The 26,777-nt window shown below is 44.8% G+C and overlaps 2 protein-coding genes across 5 annotated transcripts in view; both read left to right on the forward strand.

Annotated features, from left to right (window-relative positions):
- LOC118236395 (seizure protein 6 homolog) overlaps window positions 1-7,693 on the forward strand; it is a 207,165-nt gene extending 199,472 nt beyond the window's left edge. Inside the window, exons 17-18 of one of the 3 annotated variants that reach the window (XR_004767027.1) lie at window positions 1,838-1,917; window positions 4,592-7,693. Coding sequence is in view for 2 of the 3 variants with exons in the window: in XM_035434741.1 (XP_035290632.1) it covers window positions 1,909-1,953 (45 nt within the window). In the remaining variant the exon portion in view is untranslated. Of the gene's footprint in view, window positions 1-1,837; window positions 2,037-4,591 lie in introns of those variants that run through there. The other 2 variants (XM_035434742.1, XM_035434741.1) reach the window with 2 other exon arrangements.
- Window positions 7,694-9,281: 1,588 nt separating this feature from the next.
- Window positions 9,282-26,140, forward strand: LOC118235377 (PHD finger protein 12-like). Of its 2 annotated transcripts, none has more exons than XM_035432622.1 (15): window positions 9,282-10,035; window positions 10,675-10,856; window positions 15,454-15,514; window positions 15,944-16,394; window positions 16,679-16,799; window positions 18,773-18,905; window positions 19,196-19,357; window positions 19,587-19,742; window positions 19,906-20,623; window positions 20,856-20,960; window positions 21,078-21,251; window positions 21,600-21,698; window positions 23,267-23,349; window positions 23,579-23,717; window positions 24,927-26,140. In XM_035432622.1, the coding sequence occupies exons 1-15, from the start codon at window positions 9,970-9,972 to the stop codon at window positions 25,283-25,285; spliced, it is 3,009 nt and encodes a 1,002-aa protein (XP_035288513.1). In that variant the 5' UTR covers window positions 9,282-9,969; the 3' UTR covers window positions 25,286-26,140. The 2 variants fall into 2 exon arrangements, with proteins under 2 accessions (XP_035288513.1, XP_035288512.1); XM_035432621.1 differs by having other exon boundaries at window positions 9,288-10,035; window positions 15,454-15,526.
- Window positions 26,141-26,777: the final 637 nt, after the last annotated feature.

Genomic DNA, 26,777 nt, shown 5'->3' on the forward strand with positions numbered 1-26,777 from the left:
AAATGAAGAGTGAATTCTCAAATGTAGGCTTTAAAAACTTTGTACGATATTCACAATATTTTTGTAATATTTCTGACGGTCCTATGCGGCAGCCCCTGGAAGGAACACACGGCACCCCAGTGTGTCACAGCACCCACATTTTTCAAAACGCTACGCTAGATGAATTTACACAACAGTAAGGGGGGAGCAGAGTAGTGCGTCAAGCTCAGTTCTGTTACAGGGAGCAGTGTGCTCATCCTTTAGGACGGAGTGTGGCACAGTGGGTAAGGAACTAGACTTGTAACCGAAAGGTCGCAGGTTCGATTCCCGGGTAGGACACTGCCGTTGTACCCTTGAGCAAGGTACTTAACCGGCAATTGCTTCAGTATATATCCAGCTGTATAAATGGATACAATGTAAAATGCTATGTAAAAGTTGTGTAAGTCGCTCTGGATAAGAGCGTCTGCTAAATGCCTGTAATGTGATGTCTTGTTTGTGAGAGCGATACAGCGCGATGCTTCTGCTTCCCTTATTCCGGCTAACGCACTCCTGTGTCGGTAAACGCAAGTAAATAAGGAATGTTTAGCGACACTCGGCTCATGACTCACAGCTGTAGTCTAGTCTAGTGTAAATACAGGCCCCCCTCCAGCCGCAAAGTCCCCATAAATAAATTATCGAGGTTGTATCGTGATTCATCGTGGTTGTATGTTTACAGAGCTGTGGTCACATAGCACTTATGGGTGTGACTTCCACCAGGCTCCATTTCGAACGGCGAATGCCTATTTTTCATAGAACATAAGACAATGTCCTGAGTCAAACTTAAACTTTTAAAAATTTAATCCAGTAATTAATTTCACATGATTGTGTTCTTTGTGCAATTTAGGATTCATACTTCCAGTACGGTGACCTACAAATGATTGTGAACAATTCCAGCTCAGCAAATTATATTTTTCGCAATAAGTATCACACATTTTCATTAGAATGTTTACTTATTGTATATATTCATATGTGTACATATTTTTTGAAGTGCATTTTATGTGTTTAATAAAAATATTTTCAAGTGGTTTGACATATGGTGCATACATACAGGTAACATTCAAGTTGAGTAGACAATTCAAAAATCATGTACAGAAAGCATAACATTGGGCAATTCTATTTTTAAGTAACAAAAAAAAACAATTCTGTTTTATTATAATATCAATAGAGCACAGTCAGTGGATATGGTGTGCCTTTGTTGGACAGAATACATCTTCGACTACATGTGATGTGTGTGAATGTGTCAGCCTTCTCCAAGCTCATATTGCATTCAGGTGCTGTCATTTGGTGCTATCATTTGGATAAACATATGGAACTAAATGATGCACCTAAACCGCCATCTGTGTCACCATATTGCATGTTCATATCCCGAATGGAATTAACCGGAATGTCTGATATCGCTGCTGCATGTCAATGAAGCTGAAAAAGTGCTTCGTCTCTAGAAAGCTGAGTAGTGCACAAACCGTTCTGTGATGTGCTCGTTCCCCGACCTAAACTTTCCTGAAAAGCAGTGAGAGTATCACAGAGGTCGTTGGAAAGTACATAGCTCAGGACAGAGATCGCCCTGCGTAACTCCTTATTGAGTTGCTTAACGTCTGTTTTTGATATGAGAGCCGCAAGCTCTGTGGCTGTAATTTTGCTCTGTGTGTGTGTGTGTTCAGATGGTTTTTTGTGGTAGCTGGTTGGTCACTTGGGCTCCAAACCTAGGGCCCGACTGAGCAGGTGCTGTGTTTGTCTCTCTCCCCGCTCCCGTGCGCCCCTGTGTTGGACGCCATGGTGACCGGGCCCCACCTCTTCCCACCCCTCCCCGCGATCCCATCAGCCTCGGCTCGCGCTCTCTGATTACTAATGACTGTGTCTGTCTGTCCCCCCTGCGACTGCACCCTCACGAAGAACAACGAGGTGAGGCCCCACACCGGCGCTGCATGGCAGCGTTAAACGCTGTCCCGTCCAGCACACACACGCATACACACACACACACACACACACACACACACATACACATACACATACTTGCACACTCACACACATACACACACATACACGCACACTCACACACACGCATCCACACACACATACACATACAGATACACACACGCGCACACACACACACACACACACACAAAGGTCTTTGAAGGTTTGTTGAGGTGGCTTTAAACACTGAGCATCAAGGCCCCATTGAGTTGGCTATCTGAGACCAAGAGTCAGAATAGCGTACCCCATAGAGATTTGCAGTTCCACCCATTTGCAGTTTTTGAATCACCTTCAAAAATAAGAGAGGAAAAATAACAAAGGAAAATAACAAAGTCGTGTCCCGATGGAAGTACCTGTAATCCATCTGGGGACACTACTTGGCGAGCAGAGGGGCTAATTTCAGAGTTGAGGATGAATTGAACAAAACCAAGTCAAACACATTAAATCAGTGAAGAAATCACAATCCACAAGCACACAACAAATCCAAAAAGCGAGTCTCCACTGGTGAACAGCAAACCAAGCCTTTTACAAATTGAGAATAATTGAAAATGGCCAACCAGAAGAAAAACAGAGACACTCACACACGCAGCAGAGCCAAACAAGTGTAAACACAAGATTTATGTCAGAGGATGTAACAATACACACACACACACACACACACGCACATGCACACTCACACAGACACACACACATGTACACACACACACACACATACACACACACACACACAAGCAAGCATTCAACCTGGCCTCTGGTGTCCCTCTTTCTCTCCAACCATCTCCCTGCCACAGCACTCACGTTGGTCATTGGCTGTGCATGGTCAGCGAGGCCCCTCCCCCATCCACCTCCCCACAGTCCCATTGGCTGTCTCCTCAGTCAGCCGGGCTCAGAGCAGTGTCCCACAGATTAATGCACTTAGGTGTGTACACACCGGCCTACCAAACAGCCATTAACATCGTTTCTTAGGTGCAAATGGAAAAAAAACCCTTTTAAGGGGCTTTTCTCCGTCTATGCGACTATTTTACCTGTGACTTGGTGTCCTATTTTGCGCTATGGGAAGCGCTGTGATGGTCTTTCTGGGATATGATGACAGAAACATGCCGCTTGCTGGTCACAGTTGGGTGAACTGGCAGGGCATGGTGGGGAAGGAGGCGGGGCATGGTGGGGGAGGAGGCGGGACATGGTGGGGGAGGAGGCGGGACATGGTGGGAGAGGAGGCGGGACATGGTGGGGCAAGAGCATGGACTAAGTTACCAAGGGTATTCATTTCATAACATATGGTATGTGTATCTGAAATTTTATTTGATTGCTGTATTTTGTACAAACTTTATTTGTTTGCAACAGCGCAACTGTATCTTTAACTTTAATTGAATTTCATATCTTTACATATTTCCGCATTGTAATGATTGTCCTAAAGAACCAAGATGGGGGATTCTGGACGTCCTTCGTGTAAAGCATGACTGTACACATTATTACAGTGTAATACTACCCTCTGAACTGAAATGTGTGGTGCAGATTTTTGTATGGGGAAAGGACACGGACTGATCTGATGGACATGGGAACTACTCTCACTGTTAATGTCCTTCCTGTGTCAAACTAATCTGTTCATGTCAATCATTGTACACGTTTACTATTAAAAGATGACTGTTCTACACTTTTTTGTTTTTATTTTTTTCACATCATTATTATAATCAACTTTGAAGTTTTTCTTATTCAACTTATTTATCACCAATGGATGTAATTGCATCTTTATTTCTCAACAGAAAGTTTTTGACACTGTGCCAAGGGTCATATCATGTTTTACAAAGCATAAGGACTTCTGCACTGAGTTTAGCATGGATACTTCAAATATTTCATAATTATTAGTCATTCCACTGATAATAAACACTTCTTATGAATTGATTTAAACTGAAAGAGTAATATCTTACAGTGCAGATGAGACACAATCCTTTCATATTCAACTGAGCAAACCTGCAACATGGAAACTGCCTATATCAGGCAAGACCTAGTCTAACTGGGTTTACCTTGTTCAGATCCAAGCTCATTAGTGGTGTTGTGACAGACCTGTGATTTCTAATGTGGTACAAGTACATGTGCCTACCCATACAAGGCCTCTCTGTCTCATCTAGTCATGGCTCTCATAAGAAAGGCCATCTGATAATGTTAATGATATGCAATTTGCTGCAAGGTGACTGCAAATCATTGGTGTCAAAGTGGTAATCGTGGATCACAACAATTCTCTCCTTGTAGTCAAATGTCTCCAAGCCAAAAATGGCCATGTCTTTTTTGTAATGTATATTTTTATGCTTGGTGATCACAATCACAATAATCTCAACTCAACTACTCTGAAACAAAAGAACAGTCCCCAAGTTTTAACTACAGTAATATATTTTCATGCACTTGTTTGTTTTAAGTTGGTGTTGCATTGTGTTCTTATAAAATATGTATTGTTGGAGTAAATTACAATGATTTTATGAGTCAAGCATTTTTCTTATGATTTAATGTGACTTTCATTAATGCCAGCATGTGCTAGTAAAAAAAAGTCCTTTAGGTATGTAACTGTCTGAGTGTACACCAAGAGCATTGTGTTTCACTTTTGCAGGAGACAAGAGAATACGAAGTATCCATTTAGAGAGATTTCAGAACGAGGGATATTTGGCCTCTTTTTTGCCTTGTGGGAAATTTTTCTGCACCTTTCATCTCTCCCATATGACTCCTTTGGCTATTCCCGTTTCCCTCCTTCCCTCTTCCTCTCCTCTCCTGGCGCTGCAGATACCCGTACCATCAGAGGACGTCGGCCAACACTCCCAAGTGTGGACAACATGGTGTTATTTTTGTACAGCTTCTGTAGTGATGGCTTAATTTCAGTCCTTGTATACTTTCAGTCCTGTGATAGAGTCCAGCAGTTAAACATCCTAAAGGGAACAAACTTACAATTTATTTATTGTATTACTTTTTGTATGTTATTTATAAGTGTTACCAGACAACAATTCATAAACTGGCCTCAATCTGAATATGACCCAAATTGGTTGGAATTAGCCTTTTATCAATGTGCAGCGAATACATTTAAGAAATACATTTGTCCTCGCATGATCTTAACATTGCTACAGTAGCTCCAGAAGGACACTTCGATGAACATCTCTATAATGATCGCTATAACCTTCCTGTTGGAAGTTCCTGACCTGACACAACTGTAAATAAACCATTGAAGGTTTATCTGTGGTTTTCAAATGGAAATGGTATACACTGTGCCGCTTTTCCACACACCCAATCAGGTCTTTTGTTCATGTAACAATACTCCTTCCTTCCTTCATACATTGCCAGTTGTTTTCTGTGATGTATAATTAGAGCCACGGCTTGGTGATATGTGCAAAGCAAAGATATAACTGAAATTATACCAGACTAAACAAAGGTGAGTTAAACATTATCTATGGGTATGAATTATTTCCTGTATTGCATAATTTTATGTGTTCTGTTTTCACGCCCTCTTTTACAATGTCAGCCAGTTCCAAATCAGCTAGACAGACATAAACAAAAATACAGTTCTTTTTCATTTGATTACACAGTAGTATTTTCCATATTTATTTGTGATTTTAGTGCGGTTAACATTTTAAGTTCTCAAATGAACAGAAGCCAAACTATACCATACCATGCAGAGATTATTGCCTTCCCCTAAAGTCTAATGGTTATTTGTACTCCCCAGTACCTGCACCTTCTATGTAATGTTATATTTATCTTACTTTTCAATATTATGCCCTAACATATGGTTCAGTTTGCTTAACTAATATGTATTTCCTATACATTTGATTACCTCCATGTACAAGAAGGTTTCTGCTAGTCTCTACCAACCCCATTGTGTTTAACAAAATGGCACCTGAAACGCTAAATGAAAGTGTAATGGTATAGCCAAGTCCCCTACAATGACTGTTTGACTTTTTGGAAAGCAGAAGTAATGTTCTTTTTTGGGTATGCTTATTCTCCCCACCACTGTAATACGGAATGAAGTGCATGAAAGTGTTTTAGGAATGATACATGCAATATAATATGAACCAAGTTCCATTTTAACCAAGGATTCACAGTGGAGTGACAGAATTGGCTTTGTTCCACCAAGGGTAGGAGGCTTTAATTATCAGTTGCTACCAGTGACCAATATGCCACTCCTCCAGTCGCCACTATTCCTCTGGTAGTGCCATGTAGAGAGTGAAGTAGTCCAGCAGGTACACAAGAAGATGGCATGCACTCCAGCTCCAGTACCCAGGCACATGGCTTCACATATCACAGCATACCAGAACAGCCACAATGGCCAACTCCAGACAGAGAAGAAAGAAGAAATGATTGGTAAATCAAAAAGTTTCTACAAAACAAATAGTCTGACAATATGTAAAGGCGGAAGAAAGAATGTAACAGTTCCATCCTTATATTCATTTCTTGCAGTAGTGAATTAGACAAAACCACAGTGACACAATTTTGCCAGAGGTAGGATGCCAGTGATTTTATTCACTCGTAATTTCAACCCTTAAATGACACTATGATTTCTGTCAGACCGCCATGGCCACAAGAAAATAGCTTAAACCACACGCAACAGTATCAACGTCACAGTTTCATTAAACAGTGTATTCAGCTGAAGTCAGTGCTTTTAACCTTTACAGAAAAGCAATACTAAAATGAAATGGTTTTGTAAAGGCTGTCAGAGCATTGATTCTACTTTAAGTATTGCACTGTACCTTGGTACAGTGCGATATATTTGTCCTCTTAAATTGTTCTCCATATAGTCAGACAAATAATTAACAATGAAATACATGTATATAGGTAAACAGTGACCAGTGGGAGCTGGTGAATGCGTGATGCCAGTTTGTTCCTTTGTCACATTTTGATTTTTACAGGTGATTTTCCTGTAAATGAAATGTAAGCATGTTTATCGAGGACCCTCTCTTACGGTATCCGAGTGGTTCTTCCCTCCAAATTTAAGAACCAGTAGCCACCATACAACACATAGGATGTGTAGACCTACACATTCACTGTTATTACCTATATATTTTTTTTACCTTTTGATATACTCCATATTACAATATATAGCAGCAAGCCAAGATGTGTTTATTTTCAATGTGTGCTGAAAGTCTTTACCTTGATTGTCCTTACCCTAATTTCAAGTTCTTGTAATTGTATCGCCATGTACAGGCAAGGAGGAAGATAAACCTTGTGTGTCAAAATACTAATGAACTGCACCTGTAAATTCTGAAAAACTACAGATGTAAAGTGGGTATATATTTTATTACTCAAGTATTCCTGCAGCCAAAAAAAAGCTGCAGAGCAGGATTCAAATGGTAATGTAAGATATTTTCTAAAATTCGTATTGAGCAGATGTAACTTGAAGACAAAAAATTGAAGACAAAATATTCTTCATTGAAACCTTGTTGATCTTACTCCAAATGCAATGCTTGTTCAGTGCAGCACAGCCCACTGAAATAAAGTTATAAGCATTTCAGTGGAATGTTGTAACATTATTATTATAAGTATTATTATTATTATCATCATCATTATTGCTGTCAACAGCGTAATAGAAAAAACTGCAAAGGAGTATAAAGATTATGTTGTAACATGTTTCACTGTATAACTGAGGGTCTTAAACACCCAAATGGACAAAGAATCATGTAAATAAAACAGATTCTTCAGTAATAAAAAATAAGCACTTTACCGCTTCAAATGGGCCATTGTTTTCTTATTTACCAGACCAAACTACTGATCAGTATGCCTTGTCCCAGGTGACACAAAACATTCTCAAAATGTTGTTGTAACATTGTGAGTACGTTTTGTGTCAGCTGGCGTGGCTTACCCAAGGAATGTAAACTAGAATGAAATACTGTTTTAGGATGTAAATATATCATTACTTATATTCATAATAACCCTGTCACTAGTCTGTGAAACTTCCGGCGGCAATTTATGGTTGATTTACTGCTGGTTGGTTGGTTAATGCTAGCTGTATTGATAACTACTGGTTATTCTGTTACAGCATTTGCAAAAATAATGTTAATCACTTAAACATTAAAATGGTGGCTATACTAAGAAAATCACAAGAAATGAATGATGAATCTGGACGCTTAATGATTACCTTCGAGTGTGGGACCTGATACCCTTCCGACGTATCAAAACATGGAGCTTGTTAAACACCATAAACTTTCCAAAGAATGTCGGCTGTAATTTTTTACTCAGCCCAAAATAAACTGGAGAGCATTTCCCTTCTCATAATGGTACCAATTCCTGGGAATTTACGAAAATAATATTTCGTAACAAGCATTTCATTTTTTTTTTTTTTACATTTCTTACTTGACTGTGTTTTGTCATATAGTAATAGTCAACTCTTAAGATTTCCGCAAACAACCCCCCCAGTGTAGCCCCGCCACATTTGATGCCCTGGACTAAGTTATATCAACGCGACACATTTTCGAAAGAGCTTGGATCTTGGACCCTCGCGAAAATTACAAGTTATTTCCTTCCTTGCCTTTAGGCAGTGCTGATGTACAAAATACACTCTCGCCAATCATTCTTTGATATGCTGCAGTCGAAGCCTAGTATCAATGAACTAGCTCGTTCCATCAGTGCTCCGTATTTATTCCATTTGCGATGATTTGTTACAGCTACGCAGTTCGTTCGTTCTTTGACAGCCAGCGCCCCTAACTAGTTCATTTAGCTTGTCGACGTAAAAGTTCTGAATTCCAATGCAACCCCATGAAGTTCTCGGTGCGCCAGCGTAGCACACACGGCATCTAGCTAACTCGCTGTTTATGGCTAGTAGATTCTGGGCTCTAGTCTTATGTGCATATTAAGTCAATGTGGCTAGTACCCGCTATCTCAGTGGATAAACACCAAAGTGTGGGACACTGTCCGCTCTTTTTTTATACGCTGCAAAAAGACCAGTGAGAATATTGCCTAAAATCGGGTACAATTACGCACTGAGCGCTTCCATTCAATTACTTTCCCTTACCAAAATGGCGCTACTGTAACAGTGAAACTTTATTCATGCAAAACTCAACACATACAGCTCTTTGATAGTTCAGCCAATCAGAATCAAATTCGTAATTTCGACGAAAATACCATTAGTTTGACGTGCGCATGCGTATGATCAGTGGGTGTGGGAGTCCATTAATTATTTTTTTTCAAAATCCCAAATATTTCCCTTTATAATTATAAAACCAAACGTAACAATGTAGTTTGATAGACATCGCATATTTTATTCCAGAAATTCAAAACAAGGATTGCCAAACTTAACCTTTACCAATATGGTTGCGTGTGGCTTCATACGCCATTACAAGAGAGCGCATGCTCAGAGGTCTTTTCACTCAAGTTTGCGCCAACTCCGTGGAGAGGATGTAGCTAGCTAGCAGTGTCGGGATTGATGCATAGGATTTATTCATAACAATAATAACTGTCCCTCGGTATCGGCACTGTCGGTGAGCAACATCATCAGAAGGACACTCATTTGCAAGCGAGTGTTTTATACTTTACTTGTGTTATTTAATTATTTTATTAGATTTATTATGGAACAGAACGGTTTTGCCTCTCTGAACAGCATCTTTGCTAGCAGCTATAACCACAGGAGTAGGAACAAGCACCGAGTAGGTTAGGCCTCACAAAGGCCCTACTCTGTTTTTCTTTGGTTTCCTACAAACCGTTTTTCTGTGTCTGGCTGTAAGACGATTTGTTTTTTGTCATTTTGATATGGAATCTTTGGATAACCTGGAACTATAACCATTCATCCACGGGAATATAAAGGTAGCAACAGGACTTGCTGTATCAATATTGGCATTGAATCGACTTGGAAGTACTCTGCTCTTGCATTGAAGCTAAACAATCAATTATAATATATTGCACAACTCAACTGGACTATTTTGTTTTAGAAGAAAATATCCTGTTTTTGATATTATACCCTACCCAACCGATACAAGGATTCGATTTAAAGCTGAGCAACTCATTGCTGTATGAATGTGGGACAAAATGGAGACCCCAGCAATAGTGTACGATCTGGATACCTCTGGGGGTCTAATGGAGGTGAGGTTTATTTGTGTAACAGCCCTTTCTAACATTTCACACACTGTAAAGCGAGGGTTTTAGTTGTTGAGACCGTTGCCTAATACAAAACCAAGACGTCTCGTTATCTAGCTAGCATTTGCTTGAAAAGTTCTCGACAAATAGCCGCTCATAAGTATGGACTTGACTAGCTAGAAAGCTAGTGGCAATGTGTAAGCTGGCAAAGTGACATTCTAAGTAGTGTGTTTCGACTGTCTAAAAAGTTAGAAACCTTGGTCTGAAACCTTGGTTATCGTTATTTAACATTTTGTAATTGACAGCTAACTGTATGTATCCACTCAAAGAGTCAGGAGATAGTTAATTTCTAGGGACTGAAGCTGAGGCCGTATCATGCCTGACATTTGAGCCACGTCAATTTGTAGCTAACTTTAATGCCATGTCAAGATGGCTAGCTAGCCAGTTTGTCGCTTGACGCCTAGTTCTCCCTATGTAAGTTAGGCATGCGGAAAGCTAGTGTTGGCGAGGTAAACAAAAGCGTTAGCCTAACTGTTATCTGATAAAAACCAGCCTGATTGTTGGCTAACATCAGCTTAACTTTGGTAGTCGTCATAGTCTCTTCATATTTTTCTAACTTGTTTCATTTCTGTTTTTACGTTGCAGCAAATTCAAACACTTCTTGCTCCCCCAAAGTCCGAAGAGGGTGACAAAAGAAGTCGAAAACCGGAGAAAGATGCTCGGAGAAGTGGGAGAGCAACAAACCATGATACCTGTGACAGTTGCCGAGAGGGAGGGGACCTTCTTTGCTGTGATCATTGTCCTGCTGCTTTCCATTTGCAATGCTGGTATGCTAGATAACTTACTGATTTGGCTACATTGGTAACTACCTTAACGTTAACTCACATATAGTGACATTTTGTGATTCTCTTCAAGTTAGCAAGCCAGGCTGGTTAGCTAATGTTTGGCTGTAGCCGTTTTTTACTAAGCGTGTAAAAATGTGAATATGCGTCTATATATTCATGATAAGTAAGAAATGATCCTTTCCATGTTAAAATGTTTTGTGTAGTCTATACATTTGTGGTGTTGTGCAATTAGCTATGTGGGCAAATAAGCCAGAGATAGTAGTTGCTTATTCTTGCTAACGTTAGACAATTTATTAGCGAGGTACCGCTGGCTGTAATGTTAGCTAGTGTAGCTAACGTCACACCCTCCGGAGAGGTCGTCTGCAAAGTATAGCTAGTTATGTTGCCTATCGGCCTGTGCACAGGTCTTCACTTTTTAAATATACCTTGCATAGCCATACTTGGCGTATTGTTAGCATCTTAGCAGTCTGTAGCTAGTTAGCCATGTTAGCTTACTCGCTAACCGAAGGTACATTGACCTGTTATTGCTTGCTGGAAGGCTGTAGCGATGGGTTCAAAATTTGCAGTTGTGTGTTACTGACTGTTTATAATCTCATTGCTCATGTAAACGTATATTATTTATAGCTTGTTAGCCTAACGGTAACACAGTGCCTTAGTCCGTATTAATCACACGTTAGCCGGCTAGCTAAACAGCCAGCTAGTATTTGAGGAGGCTGTCTCTGATCCTCTCGTGTGAGACTGAGCCGTGTGAGGTTTTTCTATGGAGTCTGCGCTGCAGTACGCCTGTACCAGTGTTTACAATATGGCGACCTCCCGTTTAATTTCCTTTTTTATTCCAGCGCCATTTTGCTGACATTTTTCACAGATAATAACTATGAAGTAACAATAACTGTGAAATTAACTGGACCATGCAGAAAATAAAAGTCAAACCCCTTTGTTCATATACCCATGCATATAACGTTAGGTAAACAAGATTTTGTATTATGTCTAATGTAATGGCAATTTCCCCCCACCGCAAAACAGTCGTATCTATCGTCGCTTATAGGTTTACAAGTAGCTTGCTAGACTAATGTAGATTTTCAAATTAGCCGCTGCTGGATATTACGTTACCCTGCTGTCTTTACTGATTATTTCTAAGGAACGCAATTTAAATCGCAGTTGGCGAGATTGCTTGTTGGGTAGCTTGCTATTGTTTCCTTGAGCTAACGTTAGCCAATCTGCTATTTTTGCAGTTTTTCTAATCTTAATATATTATGGTGCTGGGTATTTATTATGCTCTAGACTAAGAATCTCTCAACGTTTATTACCTGTGTTGTAGGCTACTCTGATTGAATTAGGTTTATGGTCCTATACAAACAACTTAATACATTCGAATGTGTAGATTGGGCTAGTCTACTTTTACCAGAGCAGATTCCGTTTCTATACAGGGTGGCGCAGTATTTAAGCGATTGCACGTTTTATAGGCGCAAAGTGGCAATGTGAAAGTTGCCCATTCAATGTATCTGCCCCATAGAATGTGAGAGGTTTAATAGCTTGCAGCATGCATGAAGGGCAGGAAGTGTTACAATCATCATTGGCCGTTAGGGGGCGGCCGTACTATTTTAATATTTGCAGGACAAATACTGAGTGCCATTCGCCGTTTCTCTCTGTATTGTTATTGATGCGCTTTTCTGCCAAGTTTGTGGATGAAAGTGTGAGCTAACTACTATCTTCGATGACATGAAGTAATTTAGTATTCATTTGTGGTATATATTTCGGGCGTATTGGTCTTCGTCCTCCTGTCTTAGAAGACTTGAATTTACTTAAAGGGGTAGTTCACTTAGGAGAGTTTAGATTTTTTTTCCCGTTTTGATTGATCAATTGATAACTTTCTTAATCCTCACGAGGGAAACTCATTTTGGCCTTTTAACATTCCCAAACACCCAATACATTAATGTAACCGCATACACAATAAGAGCAATCATTACGTGATACTCAGCAGAAGATTTGATGCATAGTATTAGTGTATAACATTAGTGTCCATCATGTCCATATGTAAAAGGCAAAATACCTCCCAACAGGCAGCAGCATATAATCATAAAAAAGCCACGATTCAAATTAGGATCAATGTAACATAGTCTACCTAACCGATTTACGACGGTTTGCAAAAATAAAATTGTCAGCTGCTGTAACAGAAGACCTCCTTTGTCTATCAGTGAAACAGTTAGGCATCACCATACGCTTCTGAATGAACTTCTAAGACCACTAAAACACCATGTGAAGGATGGCCTTCATAATGCAGAATATTCTGAAGCTAAGCCTTAGCTCTCTTTTGTAGGGTAAACTCTTGTGAATCTTCAGGGGTCAGGCCAAAAATCAGAACATGCCTTTCTGTTCACCTTGTTGATCCTATATTTATCATCCACTGTAATTCATCTCCCCCAGCAAAGCACTGCGTAAAAGACAGCTTGATAAAAAATATGCTGATGGGAAATTAAACGAGCAAGAAGTTTCATCCTCGCCTCAAATGATCTAAGCTTCCTAAGGAAAAATAATGTGGACTGGGCTTTCTTGAGTAAGGCATTGGTGTTCCCCTTCCAGTTCAGTTTACTATCCAAATGGACAGCGAGATGTTTGTAAGACTGGTCAATCCCCGCTTTTTGACCTTTAATTATCACAGGGGTGACCTCATTCTTCTTTTTCCTTAAATCAATAACTAATTCCTTGGTCTCACCGATATTCAAGTTTAAACCGTTGGTATCACAAACTAACAAAGGATTCAATGTCCCTTTTATTGGCCAAGTTCCACCATGATTAAGTATGAGAACTATGGCCGAAATCAGGACATTTCTCTAGGTGACAGGACACCTGACTGTGCCTACAGTCAGCCGTATAGTGTGAACAAAAAAGTATAACACTTCCTTGTGGTGCCCCTTTCTTGGTTAAAATGGTGTCTTGTTTTGAAGACTGCCAAACTGAGGTCTAGAAAGGTGATAATCCATGACCCAAGCAATGGTAGTGCTATGCAATTTAAAATTGATGATTGTATGGTACATATGTGGTTTTATAATATTAACAGCACTAGAAAAATTAAAAGGAATAATCCAAAAAGAACTAGCTAACAGAACTGCAGTGAATGTGTTTGATTGGACCGGATGGTTTTTTTGTGCGTTGAAGGAGCTTTTGGATGCCGAAAGAAGTTTCACAATCGAGTCGGCTTTACAGTGGTAGTGTAGGGGTGTCGGAGTTTGCAGTGTAAAGTTAGAAACCGCACATATAGTAACTCCTTAGCTTTGTTTTGATGTAGTGCTATCAAGGTATCTGCTCTGTGAGTATTTTGTACCACAGAGATGTGGAAAAAGTTAATACCTTCAATCGCGTGCTCTGAATGTTTATGAATCTGTGAAATGTCTAACACAGTGCTGTTTAAAAATGTTCTCATCTTTAACTCCTTCGGTGTATTCTGGAGCTCTGCTGTGGCCCCGCCATTGTCATTCCATGCTTTGTCCAGCAGATGTCAGTAAATGGCTGTCGACTATTCTCGTCAGGGTGGCTGAGTTTGCTTAGAATGGCAAAGGGTGGGTCAGTGTAAATAATCATTAACTTTGGCCTGCAAATATAACTTACAACTGGAGAACTGGAAAGGAGTACATTCACTGCAGCAGCTGGAGTGATTTGTATCCCCATCAGCGGTTGGCACAACCCAATATATGAATTCGGTTTCTTCCTGGTAGTCTTTGCCGTTTCTGATGCTCTGTGTGTTTTCAGGAAAGCTTGTGTGAATTCCTGTGCAGTTGGAAAACCTGTTTCTCAGCAGACTGGGTTAATTTCTTTGTTAAAGCTTTGCCGACTTTGCCCAGAGTGGATTTGTGATATAGGCTATGTTGTTTCATTGGCTTCGGGGGCTACAAAGCTTTGAAAATTTTCCGTATGCGCCTTTATGTTAAATTGTGTGCACAGAAATGCACGTATCCTGCATTGTGTGTAAGGTGGGACTTTTTGAAATGAACTTTTTGGTAGGTTTTTGCAATTGACTTCTGTCATCTTTGAAAATTGTAATCCCAGTAGGCCACTATGTGAATTTGGAGCTTTTTGAGGTTCAGAGCACCTTTCCTTTTTTCTGTGTATTCCTTTTAGTTATTGTGCCCTGAACATGAACATGCACATACACATGCAGAGCAATTTTACTCCTTGTTTGATAGGATTGTTTTGGCCACAGGTGCAGAGAAATGCTGGCATAGTATTTTTGCAAAAAAACTAAAAACACATTTTAAATTGGGGGAAAAAAAGTCAGTCTGTAAAATAATGTGTGTGATGTAAACCCTACAGGCCCTCTAAGGGGCTACAAGAATAGCCAGTTTTAAGGTGCTGCTGTAAGCTGTTCACAGTGTATGTTGTACTGTACTCGGCATGAGACGTTGTTGGGCAAAAGTTTTAAATGGACGAACCAATCAATTCGTTCTAAATTTGGGATTGGGGAAAAGTGTGGCCCAGTCAGTAAAATGTGTATTGAAGCTGCTGGCTCTCTGTGTCTTGACAACATCATCGTCATTATCATCACTAATTTGAGCGGCTGTTTGTGTTTGTGTGTGTCCTGTAGCGATCCGCCACTGAGTGAGGAGATGCTGCCCCCTGGAGAGTGGATGTGTCATCGCTGCATGGTGCGTAGGAAGGTGAGCGCTCCGTTTTAAGGGTTTCTTCAGTTATTCATTCAGTAATAACACCTAAATATAGTGATACTGTTACAGGCTTTAATGTGATGCACTGCCCTTTTCAGTGTAACTGGAACGAGAATGTTCTTACTAATCTCAGTCCACTGTTTTGATATTTTCTTGCGTAGCTCTATGTACGTGTGTGCGCGTGTGTGTGTGCGTGAGTGTGTGTGCGTGTGCGTGTGCGTGCACGAGTGTGTGTGTGTGTGTGTGTGCGTGTGAGTGTGTGTGTGTGTGTGTGTGTGTGAGTGTGTGTGTGTGTGTGTGCGTGTGTGTGTGTGTGTGTGTGTGTGTGTGTGGTTTATTTTTCTCACATGTAACGCATGTCTTCATGCTCGTAGCGGTCAGTGAGTGAGTCAGGCCTGTGTGTTTCCACAGAAGCGGGAGCAGAAGGAGCAGATTGAGCAGATTAACGGCTTGCTGGAGCGGCAGCTGTCCAAGCAGCAGCAGCAGCAGCAGCAGCAGCAGTCGTCGTCCCCGGCGGCCGAGCTGGAGCTGGGCTCGGAGGGGGCGGGGGCGGACGGCGGGCCGGGAGCGGCGGGGCTGCGCGTCGCCGTGGCGCAGGTGCGCCTCCTGGAGCGCCGCGCCGGGAGCAGCCGGCCCGGCACGCCCACCTCCAACACCTCCACGGACACGCCCACGCCCTCGGAGCAGAACGACGTGGACGAGGACCTGCTGGACGTGGAGGACGAGGCGCCCGGCTCGGAGCCCGAGGGCCCCTCCCAGCACCTCAGGAGGCCCTTCGAGCTGCTGATCGCCGCGGCCATGGAGAGGAACCCCACGCAGTTCCAGCTCCCCAGCGACCTCACCTGCACCACCGCACTTCCAGGTCAGACGGCGCCGCCCTGCTGGCACTGCCCTGCTCGCGCTGCCACTCCCCGACCGTCCTCTCTCTCTCTCTCTCCAGCTTGCCTCCCTCCTCAGTTCTTTCACTGTGTTCCATTCTTCCCTTTCTCCCTTCATTCCATCCAATCCCACCCCTTCCTGCGCTGACGGTGGGATGCAATCGCGGCAGGCTGCCATGTTTTTGCGGTGATTGGTTTAGCCTTTAGCCTGGGTGCGTTTGTCTGTTCATTTTGTACGGCCCTGACGGTCAGTTGCCTTTGTGCTCAGGAACCAGTAAAAGGAGGAGGAAAGAGGAGATGACGGGGAAGAATGTGAAGAGGCCACAGCACGAGCTGGACCACAACGGGCTGGTCCCGCTGCCAGTGAAGGTGTGCTTCTCCTGCAACAGGTACGAGCCCCCCCACCCCCCACCCCTCCCTCAGACACTCACTGCTGTGTACACTTACTAACCCCCCTGGCAAAAGTCAGGCATGACTGATAGTCACTGCCAAGTGAATCTCCTCTTCTGTGTCACCATTGGCACTGTGTATTTAGGGAAAATTAAACCTTATTACTAAATATACAGTGCCTGCACAGAAATGAAACAATATTTTTTCTCTATAATTTCATTTTCTAGTCCTCTATCAAATCTCAAATTTATTCATAGAAAGATTCTGAAAAATCAGATTTGAGTGGGACTGGCAGCCATGTGTGCGTGGGTGATGCCTGTGATTATGATTTACAACTGAACAGTAAAATTACACACTGTGACACATTGTGCACGTAGCAGAAAAGGAAGACATATTTAACATGGTACAGTCTTATTTTCTGTTACTTCTAGAATGTAGTTATTCTTGAAGCTTTGATGATATAAAAAAAAATTTTCTTCCTGTCAAGGGCAAAGCATTATCTAAATGGTTAGTAAAAATGAGTAAAATTACTATCTGTGAGAGGCAATTGCTGTACTGGCTTCATTTATCCTGAACATCGTCTAATTTTATGAAGACTTCTCACTTTCCATGGATTCTTAGGCCTGGTACATGCTCTATGAAAGAAAAGCAAAGCCAAAACAGATTTAGGACATATGCAAGCTCTTTGTTTACATACCATGCATGCATGGGTCTACCAGCTTCTTTTAGCCTTGTCTGTGGTTATGTACTGGTAATCCACCAGGTGGCAGTCAAGGCTAATTTTGTTTTTCAAAGCGGTTTACATCGGTTTTTTGAACAGCATTTACATTTAGCGCCTCTAACGGAATTGCACCACGCCTTTGTGTCGCGTGAAAAAATGGGGACTTCACGTTTTGCTATGCAAGAGCGTAAGACGCACACCTTGCGTTGCTATGCAAAGAACAGGAATGTTTGGTTTGAATGCTGTTCCAAATAATGTCAGCCTGGTTGCTGGGGAATTGCATTGTGAAAATCTGTAATTACAAGGAATATTGAGAACTTGAAAGAAACGTAATCTTCCAGGATGCAGAGCTGAGATTAGACATAAGATGTACCGCTGGCACTTGATCTTTTCCCCAGATGATTATGCTTGAATTTGTAAACCCATCTGTTCAGCAGACGTTGTCATACATTGAGACAACTCTGGTTCTTTGGCATAATTCAGCTGTTTTCTTGTGCACTTGATCCCTTTTACTGAAGTGAAGAACTGTTAATGTTTCTGTAGCCTTACAGTGTAAGATCAGCTTAAGCTTTTGACACTGGCAAGACTTACTTACTTCTAGCCAAGTGGTTGAACTGGAGTTTTGCCAGTGTTTTTTGTATTCATTGCATAAAGTTATGGGTTTTTAACTGGTCCTGTAGCTTAGCAGGCCTGCTGTGCACGTGTACTGATTAGTGGGTTCTTTGCCCACACACTTCTAGGCCTTGAGTGGGATTCTCAGAATGCTGTATAGCAGGCCATGTCATGCTGACGCTACGTGGCGGCGCTCCCTCTGACATGCTAGTGTCGGTTGGCGTTCCACTGCGCTGAACTATGTTAAAAATGTGAAAGAATGCCGGACTGTGGTGTAACTTAAAACAGGGCACGTAAAGTAGATTAATTCACCAGATGCTATGTTAATAGGCGATATCTGTTTTTCGCTGTGTCTGGCGGTAAGACGGGGACAGGGCTCTTGTGTGTGCCGTAGCTGAGACCACAGCTGCGTCTCCTAGGAGGCCCTACACTGGCTGCCTGCCGTCCTCTTCAGCAAATGCTTTGCATCTTGGAGCACAGACTGCTTAACTACAGCCTGTGTGTTGAAATGATAAATATTTGCAGAACACTCAAACACATGCTAGTGTGTCCTGAAATGGCTGGGCTCTGATTAGATTGCTCAGGGGGTGGTTTATTGAAATGGTGTCCTCTTGGTTTGTCTCCACCCCCTACCCCCAGGAGCTGCAGGCTGGCTCCGCTGATTCAGTGCGACTATTGCCCCCTGTTGTTCCACATGGATTGTCTCAACCCCCCCCTCGCCGCCATGCCAACGGGCAAATGGATGTGCCCCAATCACAGCGAGCACCTTGCGGTGAGTCCTGGGTGGTGGTCTCTTCTGTTTGTAATTGTCATTGTCTGCTGATTTCATGCAACAAAAAAAAAAAAGCTTTTGCTTATTTCAAAAACTAGACCATAATTCAGACAACTCTGACTACAAAGACAAAGAGTTTTATCCAAAATGTTTGCTTGCGTGCGTGTTTTTACTTCTCCCCTGAATGAAATGAATGGCATCTTAATTTGGGCCTTAAAAGCGGTAGTATGCCGATGTGTGACCGGCCTGTCCTGACCGGCCTGTCGTGACCGTGGTCCTTGTGTTCTCAGCTGAACCAGAGATACCTGACCCTGAGCAACCGCTGCCAGCTCTTCGACCGCTTCCAGGACCGCATGTCCCAGCATGCCGTGAAGGTGGATTTCCTACAACGGGTGCACCGGCAGAACCCCCCCAACCGCCGGGGCGCCCCCGCACACAGGAAAGCGCTGAAGGTGAGAGCGCGCGGGCGTGGGAGAGTGGGCAGGCGCTGGTGTCTCGCGCAGAATAAACGTCACGGGGAAAAGTTTCACAGAGAACAGGAAAGCCGCTACGCTAATTGTTCGCTCCTTCGGGTTGTTTAAATCGATGTGAGCTGTTGTAGAGGCACGTTTTCATTTAATTTCGGAAGCTCAGTTGAAATCCGTCTTTTTCAGAGCTGCTCATGTGCTCTTGGTCTGGCAGGTTCCCGACGCCATCAAGTCCCAGTACCAGTGCCCCCCGCCCACCGCGGCCCCCGCCGGAATCCGCGACGGGGAGCTCATCTGCAGCGGCGTCCCGGACCCCCTGCAGCAGCGCCTGCCCCCCCAGCACTTAACCAGCGAGGCCGAGCAGCAGGAGGTGAGAGCCAGGGGGGCTGTGGGTTAGGTGTGGGGCTGTGGGGCTGTGGGGCTGGTGGGGGGGGCTGTGGGTTGGGTGTGGGGGTGCGGCGTATGTAACTCCGCCGCTGGGACCGAGGGCTTTCTCCACGGCCGCTCTCACCGCGCTCTTCCTCCTCTGGCAGTGGCTTCGTGACGTCATCGCACTCCAGTGCAGCATCGTGAGGCATCTGTCTGCCAAGCAGACGCCGCCGTCGCCGTACCGGGGCTCGGAGCAGGCGGAGAAGGCCGGCGCCCGGCCGTGCGCGGCGGCGGGGAACAGCGCGCTGTGCTCCTCCGACAGGACCGCGCTGCCGGAGCCCTTCCCCTCCCCCTGCGGCGCGCCCGCCGGCCCCCAGGGGGCGCCGGCGCACAAGTCTTCGGGCCCCCCAGAGGAGCGGAGGGGCTGCGGCTCGTGCGCCGAGAGGCCTTGCCAGAACTGCGGCACCGCCAACGGCCTGCTGGAGCAGCCGGCCAAGCCGGGCCGGCCCTCGCTGCTGGGCGGGGCCCCGGAGCCCTGCGCGCGGGCGCAGGCCGAGCTCCAGCACAGGCTGAGCGGCCCCCCGGGGCCCCACGCGGCCCATCCCGCCCCGGGCCCCGGCCTGCCCAACCACACGGGCGGGATCGCGGTAAAGACGGAGGCCGCCGCCGCCGCCGCCGCCGCCCCTGGACCCTGCGCCCACTCGGACCCGGGCCTCGCCCCTCAGCCCCACAGGACCAGCCCGGGCGCGGCCGGGGGGCAGGCGGCCGCCCTAACCAGCCGCAGCGTGTCCTCGCCCACGGCGGGAACCCGCGCCCTCACCCCCCCCAGAGCGCCCCAGGACACCAGCGCTGCCAGGCTGGGCTGCCCGACCCCTCCCTCCGGTGAGTCCCCTCGGCCCCCCAGGCCACACTGCTCTTAGGCTGGAGCTTAACTGGGGTTTAGGGCTCCAGTGAGTCCTCCCAGGGGCTCTTCAGCAAATTAGAGTGACATAATGACTTTCCTTTAAAGATAATTTTGTTTATATTTCCGTATTTCATTATTTATATATATATATATATATATGTGTGTGTGTGGTGTATGGAGACTCTAAAAGCCTGGCTTGTGTCTCCGCAGATGGGAAGGGCAGCCTCCGCGCCGTCTCCCCCTGCAGCGGCTCTGTGTCCTCCACCAGCGGAGAGCTGTCGCCCTGCCTGAAGGCCCTGATCGAGGGAGAGGGGGGTGAGTCCCAGAACGCGCTGCTTTCGTGGCCGCCTTCGTTCTCGAGCCGAACGGCGCCCTCCGCTGGTGCGTCTGCGTCGGTCCTGATGCCTGTGCTCCTGCTCCCTGCCCTTGCAGAGATCGAGCTGAGCAAGCTGGACGAGAAGTTCATCAAACTGCTGGCGTGGCAGAGGATCCAGCAGCTCTTCCCTCCCAAAGCGCCCCCGCCCCCGCCCCCGCCGCCGCCGAGCCACCGCGTGAGCCCGCCCCCCGCCACCCCCTCCCCCACGCCACAGGCGCCGCACACCCAAGGTACGGCCGCAAGGCCCAACCGCACTCTCCGTCTCTCTCTTTACTGCCCCCTCTCTCCCCCTTCCCTCTCTCTCAGCCTCTCCAGCTCCCTCTCCTCCTCCTTTACTACCCCTCTAATTCCCTTTTCTCCCCCACTCTCTCTGTTCTCGCTTTCTCTTTTCTGTTCTCTCAACAGTTTTTCCCTCTTTCTTGCCTCTTTTTTCTTCTCCTTCCTTCTTTTCTGTCTCCATTCCATTCGTGACTCCCCGTGCCCCCGCTGCTCTTGTGAACAGCAGCTGTGCTGTAACCCCCACCCTCCCCCCCCCCCCCACCCCGCTCTGGCTGTAACTGCGTCCCGTCTCTCCGCAGCACAACGAGAGGAGGTGCAGGCCAGAGCTGTGTTCTACCCTCTGATGGGGAAAGGAGGCGCTGTGAACATGTGCTATAGGAGCCTCAACATAGGATCTGGTATGGATCTCCTCCTCCACTGGACGGGAGGGTCTCCCGCACTAAAATCACCAAGTGCACTTTTGAGCATTAAAGACACTGCCCAAATCAGTCATGAACTAGGTCAGCAAATAAAATACTGGAATCCTCCCCCCCCCCCTCCCCAATTTCTACTTATTTTGCTGAACTGGCTTTTGAAATTAGGTTGCTGAATGAACACTGAATTTTAATAAGAGGAAGAAAATTCCCCTATCAAAGTCAATTCCATTGACAAAGCTGAACTACAGCGAGCAGAACTGGGCAGATCTGTACCTTGCGAATGTCTTTGGGCCATAAGAATGGTTGATGGCCATTGTTTTTTCTAAGGCTACAATGAGGCAATTTTCCATGTCCCAATTTAATTCATTTTTCCACAATTGAATACTTAAATCTTGTTGATTTAAAAAAAATTTTGATTTAGAAAAAAAAAAGGGGGGGGGGGGGTAATTAGAAACAGTCAAGTTGGTCGCATTTATTTTGGTACAGTATGAACTCTTACAGTGATGCAGCCATGTTAGGATGGTGTTAGCTGGCTGTTTGGTGATAGTGACATTTGTGGAGAACGGTCGGGTGTATGGAATCCTGAGATAAAAAAGATTCAGCCTTCTCCATCAGTGCCTCAGGGGAAGACAATGCTACAATTGCAGGTGCAGTGAAGGCATCCAAATCCATAGAGCGTTTCTGTGAATATACGCAGTATAATTTAGTGTCCCTTCACACGCCTCTCTCTGAGTCCCTGTACAAGTGAAGGCTTACTGTCAGAAGCTGTTAAAGTTTAGTAGCCTGTGACCTACTTCCAAACTGCCTCAGTGCCCTCTGCTCTCCGTGAGCCTTCTCTAGAGGCTGCAGAGTGCAAACAAACGAGAAGCTCTGGGGCAGCAAAGATTTCAAGCATTTTCTGACTGCCTGAAATCAGACGCCAGATTTATTTTCGGGAGCTTGTTTTTCCAAGTACTCCTGGTTGTTTGTTTTTTGTTTCATTTCATCATTTTTCTCCAGTCTAATCTGAAAGTACCCATTACGATAATTAAAGGTCGTATTTTTGTCTGTGTCATGCATGGAGAATTGGGGTGTGTGGGAATTTACCCCTGGGTATTGCTGTGCTTGCATAAAGCCAGTTTTTGTGCCAGTTTTAAGACTCGATTCTTAATGAAAAATGTCACCAAAATTCATGTTTAATAGATTTTCCTGGACATTTTGGACTCTTTGCATTTATACTTCTGAGGTTTTTTTTCATGCATGGGACATGTCAGATAATGTTTGTGATAGTGAAGTAGATGCATTCATTGAAGCATATTTATGCAGTAGATAAAGATTGTAGAAACAGTAAATGCAGTCATGTTCATTAAAATGTTGCATTACATAGTGTGACAGCGACATGTCAATGACATGATAGTTTACTGGATACCCATTTTTATTATGAAGTACTCACACAACAAATATTGAAAATGACCATCCCTGCTTTGCACAGGGCTGGGCCATTGTTGGTCAGATGCCAGATGGATTGTTGTGGCTCTTAAATGTACCAACGTTCCTCTCTCCCTTTGCAGGTGCTGACATGGATGTGTGCCTTACAAACTACGGTCATTGCAATTACGTTTCGGGAAAGCATGCCTGTATCTTTTACGATGAGGTAGGAATTTTCGCATTTCATCGACGCTGTCGCATTAACCATTAAAAAAGTACATGTACAGTATTTATCGTTAGAAGTGATTTGCACTGTCTGGCCGTGCCTCGGTTGCGGTATCGTGTCCGCCCTTGAGAAGCGGCGTTCATTCTGATTGGTCAGAACATCGGGCCTCGGGAGCTCAGAGCGGGCGTGGCGCGCCGCGGCGTGACGGTGCGCGACTCTCTCTCCGCAGAACACGAAGCATTACGAGCTGCTCAACTACAGCGAGCACGGGACCACGGTGGACAGCGTGCTGTACTCCTGCGACTTCTCCGAGAAGGCCTCGCCCAGCCCCTACAGCAGCATGGTCTCCAAAGTGCAGAACATCATACGTGAGTGCACACCGGCGTCCAATCAGTGAGCTGCTGCCCTGACGACGCTCTGCGAGAGGGCTTTTGATATGATGAGTGTGAGAATACTGGCTCCTACCTGTTGCCCTCTCTGTAAATGGTAAATGGACTGCATCTCCAAAGAGCTTTACAACTGATGCCTCTCATTCACCCATTCACAAACACACACACACACACCAACGGTGAAAGGCTGCCATGCAAGGTACCAATCAGCTCGTTGGGAGCAATTAGGGGGTTAGGTGTCCTGCTCAGGGACACTTCGACACGCCCAGGGCGGGGGATCGAACCGGCAACCCTTTGACTGCCAGACACAACCTCTTACCTACTGAGCTATGTCGCCGCTCTGTCTATCTGACTCTTAAGGTCTGGTGTGTTTGCTGGTTTCAGCAGGTTAATCTAGACAAAACTGGCCACTTGCGCCAGCGTGGTCTAACGTGGGTGAACACCGCTCGTTCATTAGACCCTGGCATATTTCAGGTAAAGATGCAAGCAGTCTTCCACTGTCAAGCTGAACAGCAGAAGACTGGACAAATTGTACAAATGTAATATTTAATTGACCAGAAACCCTCCTTGGTGTGTGTGAGCCTCCGGCATACATTCAGATACATCTGTTAGGATTTTAGAGAAAATTCCCTTTGCTTTCAGAAGTACTGCATTTGTGTGTGTGTGTGTGTGTGTGTGCATGTGTCTGTGCGAGTGTTTGAGCGTGTGTGTGTGTGTCTGTGCATGTGAGCGTGCGCGTGTGTGTGTGAGCGTGAGTGTGCGTGTGTCTGTGCGAATGCGTGTGAGCGTGCGTGTGTGTGTGTGTCTACGTGTGAGCGTGCGTGTGTGTGTGTGTATGTGTGTTTGTACGTGTGAGCGTGCGTGTGTGTGTGTCTGCGTGTGAGCGTGCGTGTGTGTGTGCGTGTGTGTGTCTGTGCGTGTAAGCGTGAGCGTGTCTGTGCGTGTATGTGTGTTTGTACGTGTGAGCGTGCGTGTGTGTGTGTCTGTGCGTGTGAGCGTGCGTGTGTGTGTGCGTGTGTGTGTCTGTGCGTGTAAGCGTGAGCGTGTCTGTGCGTGTGCGTGTGAGCGTGCGTGTGTGTGTGCACGTGTGCGACGCTCTTAATGCGGCAGTGTTGCGGGGACGCGGGCAGTCGCGCTGCTGTGGGCGAGAGCTCTGACCGTACGCTCTGACCGTACGCTCCTCTGCAGGCCGCTGCAAGAAACGGAAGCAGCAGGAGGCCAGGGTGCAGACGGGGGAGCCGCCAGCAGGGGGAGTGATGAGCAGCCAGTCCCAGGGGCACTCGCAGAGCCCCTGCGGCTGCAAGGCCAGCAGCTCCAGCCTGGTGGGGGGCAGCGGGGCGGGCTGGGAGGGCACGGCCCTGCTCCACCACGGCAGCTATATCAAGCTGGGCTGCCTGCAGTTTGTCTTCAGCATCACAGAGTTTGCCAGCAAGCAGCCCAAAGAGGAAACCCCCGTCCCCGCCCAGGAAGGGGCGGAGCTGTCCGAAAAGCAGCAGACTCTGAACGTCCCCCAAGTACCCGTGCTGCGCTCCAACTCTGTCCCCTAGCCCCCACACCTGCAGAAACGCCAAGGACCAGGGTGCTTGTCTAACCTGTACAAAACAAAGGGTTTAAATAATAATAATAATTTAATAATTCACACATTTGCATGAAATGAAGTATTTTTGGGGACTCAGATTTTGAGGGCGAGTTGCACATAGAATTTTCAATTTTTTTTAAATGCAAAACTTCAAACGGTTATCTAGATTTGCAAAAAAAGAAGGGATACTTTATCCTCAACGTTCTAATACAAACAAAAAAAAAAGTCTCCCAAGTTTCCATTGTACTTGTAAAGTAATCGGAACTTGTTCTATTTTGTGCCAGTAATAGTTTTTATATAAACCATGCTTTTTCATAAAATGAAACGTTTATGTATTTCTGGTCATTTTATTTATGTACTGTACATGAAATTGTAGTGTTGCCCTGTTTTTGTTGCTGCTTTTGCACTACAGGTAGCTGAAATTGTGTGTGTGTGTGTATATACATGTATACACATGCTTTGTGTGTATGTTTATGTATATATGTACAGAATATGGATAAACGAACACACACAAGAATGAATCGGTAATTTTCTGCTTATAGAGAATTGTTTGATTCCATATACAACCACCATTGTTTGTTTTGTTTTTTTAATGTGCACAGTGCTTCATGGATTTCAGTCCTGATGTTCAGTAGCTTTTCAGAAAAGTGTCGTAAATGTTGTTCCAAGTCCTGTTTTTTCAATACTGTACCACTTGTAAATATCGACTACCTTTTAAAGTTTCATCTGAACATTTTTGTGTATTCTGTAAATATAAACCTACTTTGACTTTGGTTTCTGCCTGTCAGTTGTAACATGTAAATACATAAAGATTTTTTAAGAACAAGATAAAAAAAGCATGTTTCCCGCTACCCTTTCTTTCCCCGTGGGAGGGGCGTAAGACATCCCTGGATCATTTATTTGTACTGTTCCTCAGGTGAAAGCAGGCCTTTTGTGACCGCTGAAATTAATTATTGGAAAATCAAAAATTGAACTCACTGAGCGGCATTATCTAAAACTTGACCTATGTAGGAGGAGGAGCTGGTGTCATCCCAGATGCACAGGCAGGACTCCCTGAATTATTTTCTTCAGTATTTAATGTAATTTTGGTGTGTACAGTGGGTGAGGGGTAGGGGGGGAGGTGGCAATACCCTCAAGGAAGTAGTCTAGACCAATGACCCTCAACCTTTGTTCCAGGGCAGTACAGGTACTGTACCATTACTTTCAAACTCACCTGAGCTGCTTGTACCAAGCCGGCGTAACCCCCGTTTATGGTCTTTACCCCATAGCGTCAAATGTGCATTGCTCATTGGACGGACGCTCCGTATATTGTCTGCCCTGCTTAGATAACCGTTCCGTAGTCCACAAGCGCGTTCGAGTGCACATAGCGATAATGAGAAACGCCTGTATATTATGTAACTGAACATGTTATAGTTCGTTGTCCATTTTTGAGCCATAGGTTCCCCCGGCCATAGCCACTT

The sequence above is a fragment of the Anguilla anguilla genome, chromosome 9 (genome assembly GCF_013347855.1).
Source record: "Anguilla anguilla isolate fAngAng1 chromosome 9, fAngAng1.pri, whole genome shotgun sequence".
Taxonomy (NCBI): Eukaryota; Metazoa; Chordata; class Actinopteri; order Anguilliformes; family Anguillidae; genus Anguilla; species Anguilla anguilla.